The 10,000-nt window shown below is 44.2% G+C and overlaps 1 protein-coding gene across 1 annotated transcript in view; it reads left to right on the top strand.

Annotated features, from left to right (window-relative positions):
* The window catches only part of LOC107601629 (phosphofurin acidic cluster sorting protein 1-like), a 34,801-nt gene that overhangs the window by 7,578 nt on the left and 17,223 nt on the right, over nt 1-10,000 (top strand). The window contains exon 2 of the mRNA XM_016293880.1: nt 5,943-6,030. Within this exon, the coding sequence (XP_016149366.1) occupies nt 5,943-6,030 (88 nt within the window). The remainder of the gene's footprint in view (nt 1-5,942; nt 6,031-10,000) is intronic.

Genomic DNA, 10,000 nt, shown 5'->3' with positions numbered 1-10,000 from the left:
AACATAGTTATACAAGTTATAGAACCTGGTGAAAGTGGACGGCGATGCCCAGCCGGCCGCCGCACAAATATCTGCTATGGACACACCGCTAGACCACGCCCAGGATGAGGCCACGCCCCGAGTGGAATGGACACTGACTCCTATGGGGCTCTGAAGACCCAGGGAGGAGTATGCTAGCGCGATAGCGTAAACTAACCATCGGGAAATCCTCTGCTTTGCGACCGGAGACCCTTTGGTGCGGCCACCAAAGCATACAAAAAGTTGTTCCGACCGCCTGAACGGGGCAGAACACTCGATGTAAATTTTCAGCGCCCTAACCGGGCAGAGAAAGTTGAACTCCTGGTCCTCCTCAGAAGGAGGAAGCGCAGAAAGAGTAATAACCTGGGCTCTAAACGTGGTGTCATTCTGAGCTGGCAGAACCATCTCTATGGCACCTTTTGCCAGTAAATTCTTCACCTGGGATCGCAAGACGTGAGTGTTCTTGCTCTTCACTGAGGTGGAGACCACGCCGCTGAATCACGGGGGTCTTCGAGCGAACTGAGTGAGTAGCCTCATTTTATAATCCCCAAAAACCCAATCTGACACTCCGGGGATGGCCTGCCAGGCCTCGGCTCATGTGACAAGGGGTTGAATTGGTTTGAGGGGTAGGCCACCTTGTGGGGGCCCGACACTCATGATAAGTGTGAGAGGAAATTTGGTCCACTTTGAGAATGTTTGTCTTTATTTTTCTCGCTATAATAGCGGCTGATTGTGTGGGCGCTATTTGAACGGGCCCAGTGATCACAACCGTAATTACAACTGCCTAAACACACTGCCGTCAGCACCCGGAATTGAACGGGGTGCTTGGAGGCATAAGAGAGGCTGTAGTGCTTTGCTGGACTCAATGCTCTTGCAGCTAGAGCAGTCAGACCCCGTGGGCGCGGCCTCAGCGTGGGTGCGGCCCAGACAGTGATAATAATCACTAATGACAGCATTTTCTTTAAATCCGCCTAAAAAGATCAAACCACTCGAGCACTGAAGATCCTTATGTGTACACACACACCGGCAGATCAAAGGTGCTGTAGGCATCCTCTCAGATCCGCTCGTAGCAGACGAGGAGAGGGGCGGGGTCGCCTTCATTGAAGGCGAACCATGAGCAAAGCAGAGTGAGACACAAACTCTCGTAATGAGAGCTGTCTGTCTAGTGCGCGCAACCTCAGCGTGGCCCAAGCGGCGCACTCAAATAGAAGCTGTCAGCGATATTGTAAATCATAGGTGACAGCATTCTGCTCCGATCTGCTTTGAAGGATTAAGCCGCTCGACGAACAAGACTGGCAGATCAAAGCACTGCGTGTCGAGTGAAATATGCGAAATTTCACCGTCTCTTTCTCCGAGGCGACTGGGAGAAGCGAAACATGAGAGCGGGGGAGGCGGGGCCGCCATTCTACTCTGATCCGCCTAAAAGGCTTGAGCCACTCGAGGTAATAAGAGGCGCTATTACTCACGTGTGAACACACGCTGGCAGACCAAAGTGAGCACGCGGGATGTGTGCCGGCGTGAAAAATCACTCAAGCCTGATTGCTCAGCCTCGCGAGTTCACCGTTATTTTCTCCGAGGTAACATGAAGAGAAACATGAGAGCGGGGGAGGAGGGGCCACCTTCATAGAAGGGGATCCGCGAGCGAATCAGGGAACTCCAGCTTCCTCTCTCTGTGAGCGCAGCTTCAGCGACCTACACACAAATGCAAAGCTGTCAACGATATGGCTTTCTACTCCGATCCGCCTAGGAGGATAGAGCCGCTCAATGTAAGGCGCTGATTCTCACGTGTAAAAACACCGGTGGATCAGAGCCAAGCGGCAACCTCCCGCTCTCTCTCGTGAAGCCAACACGGAAGTGACTTAAACTGTAATTCATCGACTGGCCGCTAGGACTCAGGCTGGCTGCAAAAGGGAGTCAGTCCCATAGACTCCTCATGTTAAAATGCCCAACTTTACAGCAGAACAAAACATGTTTACAGCCTGGTTCAAAAATTATTTTGGTCTATATAGCTAATTTTGCCCTTCATGACAACTGTGAGGGGGGGTGAATTTTTTTATAACTCATCCATTTAAATTATATTAAGCCTTAAAGTTCTGCATAATTAGGGTGTGGCCACTTGAGTGACAGGTGGAGATCACCTGGATCACACTAGATCTAGTCAAATTAACCTACAGAAACTCTGCACATCCTTGCAGAAGATCATTCTTTATTTCAGACCCATAGGTCCATATCAAAAGAGTAAAAGTAAAAATACATTTACAAACGTTATTTAAACATTAAATGCAGTGAAAATGAGGATGGAAAATTAAAACCTAAGCTAACTATAAAAATCTGAAAATAAATTTAAGATAAAAAAAACATAAGATAAGGGATTTTTAGTGTGCTCAGATGAAATAAAAAAGCTTTTTTTAATCTTGTAGTTCAAGGTTCAGATGAAGTGAGTTAAGTGACTGTAGCTCGTCGGGTTTTACAGCGTACAATCAGCTTTATTTGGAAGTGCATGAGTAAATGGCTCTTCTGTTTCTTTCTCTCGGCGTCGCAGGACATCTCAGAAACTTCTCTGTGCATTAAGAGCCATGTGGCCTGCAGATACAAGTGCTTTACTTTAGGCTGTAAATCCACTTCCTGACAGACAAAGATGCAGTGATGTAAAGGCTGGTCTTTGTGTTTGTCTGCTGGGGGCTTCGCTCAGGACCGGCTCGGGTCGTTATTCACGCTCTCTGAAACACAAAACCCGCCTGACGCATCCAGACACATGCAGGACTCTTATTTTCTGAATCTCTATTGAGTGTTTCCATCATTTTTGTTTGGGAAAAAAGGCTACAGTTTATTTATAGCAGCTCATATTGTCACAATGTGGGGTCAGTTGTCACAGTTATTATTTAATAGTTTATTTAATGGCTTTTAATGTAACAGTAAACAATGATGAGCAGGGTTATTATTATAGTTAACTAAAACTGAAACTTAAATTAAAACCATGAAAAACAGAATTGTTCTTTGAAATAAAATAAATGTGTGTGTGTGTATATATATATATACATATATATATATATATATACGAGTTTCACAATTTGAGTTGAATTACTGAAATAAATGAACTTTTCCACGACATTCTAATTTATTGAGATGCACCTGTATACTGTATATAAACAAAAACTAATGTGTAAAAACACATTAAAAAAACCAAGAAAAAAACCCCTCAAAGATAATACCCAGAAATATCAAAGCATTTTTTTAGCCAACTGTAGTTAAAGAATTGATGCGTATAAAACAATAGAGTTGTGACAACTTGCCTCATCATATTGTCTGTTTGTGATCGTCTGAGAGCGCATCACGGATTCTGTTCAGATTGTCATGCTAACAGCCTGTGATGATGTGGATTTGTGTGTCTGGGATTGTAGGACGCGGCGTATAAATCCTGTGTGTGTCTCATGGGGGATAATACCAGTGTGTGTGTGTGTGTGTGTGTGTGTATGTGTGAGATTGTGTGTGTGTGTGCGCGTGTGTGTGTGTGTGTGTGTGAGTGTGTGTGTGTGTGTGAGTGAGTGTGTGAGTGAGTGTGTGTGTGTGTGTCTGTCCTGATCTCAGTGACGCAGGATTCATTCAGAGAATTAAAGCTCAGTTTTTGACTCCACCATCTGCTGCCAAGGGAAAGGATCCTGAAAAACACATTTTATTCTTATAGTTTATGTAAGTATTTTATTATTTTATTTGAATTTACTTTTGTTTTATATTAATTTACACTTATTTTATTTTGCCTAATTTTATTATTTTATTTAAATTGATTTTTAAATTATTTTTAAATTATTATTTTACTTTTTTATTATTCTATTTAATTTTTAATGTACTTTTTCAGTTAAAGGGGTCATATGATGCGATTTCAATTGTTCCTTTCTCTTTGGAGTGTTACAAGCTCTTGGTGCATAAAGAAGATCTGTAAAGTTGCAAAGACTAAAGTCTCAAATCCAAAGAGATATTCTTTATAAAAGTTAAGAGTCAGGAGGTATTCGGCCAATCACAACGCACTGGATAGCTGGCCAATCACAGCACACCTCGCTTTTCAGAACGATGAGCTTTGTAAAATTCGACACGTTTCAGAAAGGCGGGGCATAGAGGAGAAACAATAATGGACAGTATGTGGAAAATAATGTGTTTTGAACCTTAAACCGCATAAACACATTTCATTACACCAAATACACAAAATAATGTTCTTTTTAGCAGAATCATATGACCCCTTTAATTGACTTTTTGTGATGTTATTATTTTACTTCATTTAATTTTTTACTTTTTACTTTAGTTTCCTTGCATATTTGTCTCTGTTCATACATTATACATGCTTCTGCGGCAGTGAAATTTTTTTTTGTGTGATGTAGGACTCTTTTTGGCCTCTCATACGGTCAGATTTTCCTTTCACAGCTTCTCATGCGTCCTGAATATGTTTGTTCTCTTCACGTTTTCTTGTGATTTCTCCCATCATGGTCTCTGGCAGCCGCGAGTTCTTAAATATTCACGAGAAGCTTTTAAACAAGCAGCCGATTTAGCAGCTCTCAATAATGCAGGAGAAGAGAGCAGACGATAATGGAGTGAAAGAAGAACAACGTGTGATGCTGTGGCCGAGACAGACTATCTGTCTCTGTCTGTCTCTCTCTCTCGTGGTGTTTGAGTGTGTTTTTATTCAGCTAGTGTTCGTTAGATACTCGCTTTAACACGCTGATGTCAAACAGGTCAATGAGGAACATCTGAGGATCTACAGCTGGAATTCTGAGATGCTTGTGTGTGGAGGAATGTGTGTGAAAGCATGTCTGTCTGCTGTTAACAGACACTTATGTTAACAAACTTTCAAGGCTATCAAGTTTATAAATGGCCAACTTCTAAAAGCACATTTATAGCTGTCTTTGTAAAGAGATATGTAGCTTTGGAGCCGCTGCAGTGACGCTGTACAAACGCTTCCGGAGTGAATACTCTCTGCAGTGACGATGTAGTTACTATAGATATATATCGGTATTCGGTACGCTGCGTCCGAAATCACATATTAATCGCATATGCACAAACACTCACCATCACATTGAACTGAACTTGAGCAGTTCTGCAAAGAGGAGTGGGCAAATATTGCTAAAATTGACAGAATTTGAAAGCTGAGGCTCAAGTAATAAAGTACAACGGTCATTGTGATTATTAGTTTAGATAAAGTTTGTTGAATTTTTGAAGATTTGAAAGCGAAGACTTTGTTTCTGTCTGTTAATCGATATTGTCAGCTCAGCACTGATGATGAAGATGAAGATGTGAAGCAGTGACTCAGATCTTCTTTTCTCTGTCAGAGACTGAAGCAGCAGCAGAAAGTGGGTCAGAGAGACAGACAGATGTTGACATCTCTGGAAATGGCTTTGTGTGGAATGAGCTCTGGGTGGAGAGACGGGTTCCTCCTGTGTGTGTGTGTGTGTGTGTGTGTGTGTGTGTGTGTGTGTGTGTGTGTGTGTGTTCAGTAACTCAGAGCAGCTGTGATGCAGGAAGAGGAAATGCCTGAGAGTCTCATTTCACCAGCACTGGATCTCATCACAGAGACACACACACACACACACACACTCTCTCTCACACACACGCACGTACACACGCACGCACACACACACACACACACCCCTCTCATGTAAAACTCTATAACTGTGATGTTACGCTGGGACAGTGATCATGGTGTAGTTCTGAATCTTACGGTGATATTTGCATGTCAGAGTTGAGTATGAGAGACTCGTCCATCTTATAACTGTGATGTTACGCTGGGACAGTGATCATGGTGTAGTTCTGAATCTTACAGTGATATTTGCATGTCAGAGTTGAGTATGAGAGACTCGTCCATCTGAAACAGATCACTGATTCTCTCTCTGTGCAGTGAGAAACTTGAAAACAAGTGATTGTGTGTCTGTCTGCAGGCTGTGCAGTCTGACCTTGAAGAGGCTGATCGTGTTGAAGGAGCTGGATAAGGATTTGAACTCGGTGCTCATCGCTGTGAAGATTCAGGTGAGACTCCTGAGATCATCACATCTTCACCGCTGGAGCTTCAGAAACAGCTCAATATAAACCATTCAAAGGACTCAAATGAAAACCGTTTAAATGTTTATCCAAGCCAAACCTTCTGCCTTTGGAGATATGAACCACTGATACTTCTGTTATTATAAAAATCAATGAAATCATTAATGTTGTGTCAGTTTAATGTTGTGTATCTCTATGTTACTGTTATCTTTTAGACCTTTAATGAACATTGTTATTTGTTAATATAACAATTCAATTAATTTTAAACAACCATAGTGGAATATGTTTAGTGCAGTGACATGTATATACATTTATACACTGCTGTTCAAAAGTTTGGGATTAGTAAGATTTTTAATGTGTTTTAAAAAAGGCTCTCCTGCTCATCAAGCCTGCATTCATTCGATCCAAAAATACTGAAAAAAACTGTAATATTGGAGGTGGTTACTCGCGCTGTGGCTAAGTTGAACATTGATTGACCCGCCGAGAAACAGGCTGAACCGCAGAAAAGCAAACTTGATGAATGCTTGATGAACGGACTAGGCCGCCACCTCCACGCCGGAGCCTGCCTTTCTTCCCCGACCTCCACACCGAGGTCTCGAGGTCGTGGGGTGGACCATTCTCGGCCCGCCTCTTCATCCCCGCTTTCGGTTATTACACCAACGTGGTGGGGTTGAGTGAGCGTGGCTACAGGGCGATGCCCCAGGTTGAGCAGACACTTGTGAGCTATCTGTCTCCTGGCGCGGAATCGTCCTTGAAGGCTCCGCCATTCCCCTACAAGCCGCTGCGTACCACGTCAGCGCTGGTGGGCAAGGGGTCAGGTTGGTGCGTGTTTGCACACGATGGCTGTGTGAAAGCCAACCTGCTGAAAGAGCTGGATGAGGGCGAGGAGGTTAAGTCTGAGGATATCACCGAGCTCAAGACGAATCGAACCGCTGATCTGTCTCTCCGTGCCACCAAAGAGACCGCCCGCGCCATTGGCCGGTCTATGTCAGCATTGGTGGCGGTAGAGAGGCATTTGTGGTTGACCCTGTCTGATATGAAGGAGAAGGACATGGTCTTCCTCTTGGATGCCCCGCTTGTGCCTTCTGGCCTGTTCGACGACGCTGTAAATTCCGTCGTCGACAGATACCAGGAGGCTCGTAAACAAACGGCAGTACTTCAGCGGTTCCTCCCTCGCCGCTCTCTAGCTCTAGGTGCTGCTAGGCGGGAGCAACCCCCTCCGTGTACCAGCTCCTCATACCAGGAGGCTCAAAAACAGAGCGTCGCCTCCCGTACTCTGGGTCGGGGACTTCCAAGCCTAAGCCGGATCTGCGGACCGTCCTTCAGGCTAAGATGTCCACGACCAAGAAGTCCTGACACTTGTAAGTCAGGACTTCTGAGGGCAGGCCCCTCTGGGGATGAGCGGTGTACACCTCATCATACGGTGCCCGTCTCTCCCCAGTGTCCTCAGGAGATCGGTCTGCCAACCCTGCCACCCACGGTGCTATAGGGCGCAGCGGTCTCTGGTGAGTGCTTCTCTCAGTCACCGACCGGAAACATAGCGGTACTAAGAGGCTCGTTACCTCTATGGAGGTCTCTAGAGCAGCTAGTTCGGCCGTCCCCTGCCGGTTCGCCGCTTCTGAGCTAGCCACTCTGATTACTCCAGAGGTCTCGAGAGACTGATTCCCTTAGTAGACTATTTGGCAGCGTGGAAACTACTGCCAAATGTGTCTCGGTGGGTCCTGCACAATTTAGAGAGAGGCTACAGAATTCTCCTCCGCCTCAATTCAACGGGGTGATTCCCACTCTGGTGGGCCCCGAGCAGGCTCTGGTAATGGAACAAAAAGTGAACACTCTCTTGAGGAAGGAGGCCATCGAGGTGGTCCCTCCTCACAAAAGAGAATCCGGGTTCTACAGCCGGTACTTCATCGTTCCGAAGAAGGATGGAGGGTTCTGTGTCAGTTGAACCGCTCAGTCATGCGACTGAAGTTCAGGATGCTCACTATCAAGCAAGTCGTGTCTCAGATCAGGTCCGAGAACTGGTTTGTCACGATCGCTCTAAAAGTCACATACTTCCACATCTTCATCCTTCCCCATCAAAGGAAGTTCCTAAGATTTGCTTTTGGGGGCAAAGCGTACCAATACTGGGTTCTTCCTTTTGGCCTTGCACTCTCACCCCACACTTTTACGAAGTGTGTGGATGCTAGTCTGGCTCCTCTGTGACTCCAGGGCATCCGCATACTCAATTATATCAACGATTGGTTGATAATAGCTCAATCAGAGCAGGTGGCGGTTCAGCATCGAGATGTCGTTCTCGCTCACATGAAAGAGCTGGGGTTCAGTGTTAATTTTGACAGGCATTTTTTATTTAGTCTTGAGACGAAAATGCTTAATAGTTTTAGTCACATTTGAGTAATTTGAGTCTTTCATAGTTTTAGTCTACGAAGTCATTGCATTTTTGTCAACTTTAGTCATTACTTTTAGTCAAACTGCAGTTACCAACATTTATTTTGATAGCTATTTCATATGTAGTCTTCAAACAAAAATAATCATTAATTGTTCTCTTTAGGCCAAATCAATTAAGCTTGTGAGAAATTTGAATCAAGGATTGAATTTGGAAAAACTGGAATAAATTATGACAATTTTCATTTTTTGATAGAGATACAAATTAAACAAATTTTTCAGATACAGTAGGTTTACTTAACAAGTATACATTTATTTAACATCTTTTGTTGGTTAACATTAATGACAGATAGGTATTTAATTAGGAATGCTGTCCCTTTAAGACGGAAGGCATGCATGTAATACTGACACACGTTCAGTTTTCACCCACATGTTTACGTTCACTTAAGCCATAACCGACTATATTTACGTAAGATACTCTACACGATAGACATTTGGACTGCTGTGTGTGTATTTGAGCACTGAGAACTGATCGCGCGCTATATATGAGAACTGAAGAAGTGGAGCATGCGCGAGAGAGAGTACTTCTATCAGCGCAATTCCGCCTATCCCGCCTTCACTAACTTTAAGTTAATCGACAACGAATTGTGACTTCCGGGAAAAACGGGACATCTGGTTACCTTATCCCTATCCCTTCGGGTGCTGAGGCCATTGTTTCAGATCGCTAGTGCGCGTTTTGGTAGCCTATCCATCCACTGCGGCTGCCATATTGAGACTAGATATGCAAACGCATCCGACTGCAATACAATGACAGGGATGCACATTTTGAAAGACAAGACAGTAGCCTATAGGATGTATTCTGAAACTTTTCATTACAAAACATTACACACACTTCTGTAGATGAGGCTGGATCACGAATGATTTGCGCGAACATAAGACATCTGAGATCGGCTCGATTTGAGAAAAGGGAAAACATTTAGCACGATTAAAAAAAAACACTGGGTGGATTTTTATCATTATAAGGTGGTTGTGTACACACATTGCCAACACACATTTCAGTTCAAACAGCTTGTAAAAGTGCATGTAGCATCCTATGACCCCTTTAATGAAGACAGGGCATACATTTTGTCATAGATTTTATCATCAGATATTCATTTTAGCTCGTCAACGTCTTGTCTTAGTCACAGAAAAAAAGTTCGTTAATGAATATTTTTCGCCGTCGTCATCGTTGACGAAATTAACACTGCTGGGGTTAAGGCTAAACGCCAAGAAAAGTGTGCTTTCTCCAGTACGAAGGACCACTTATCTGGGCGTGGTGTGGGATTCGACCACGATGCAGGCACGTTTGTCTCCTGCTCAGATTGAGTCGATCCTCACGGCAGTCGCGAGAGTCAGAGAAGGCCGGTCACTCACTGTCAAGCAGTTTCAGAGACTGCTGGGTCTGATGGCAGCTGCGTCCAACGTGATACCCTTTGGCCTGCTGTACATGAGACCCCTACAGTGGTGGCTCAAGACCAACGCGGCTATGCCTACATGCCTTAGACATGTGAAGGAAACCTTGGTTCTTGTCTCAGGG

The sequence above is a fragment of the Sinocyclocheilus grahami genome, unplaced genomic scaffold (assembly GCF_001515645.1).
Source record: "Sinocyclocheilus grahami isolate Dianchi unplaced genomic scaffold, SAMN03320097.WGS_v1.1 scaffold309.1, whole genome shotgun sequence".
NCBI lineage: Eukaryota > Metazoa > Chordata > Actinopteri > Cypriniformes > Cyprinidae > Sinocyclocheilus > Sinocyclocheilus grahami.
The sequence above is the reverse complement of the archived record's forward strand: the minus strand, read 5'-3'. Positions and strand labels throughout refer to the sequence as shown.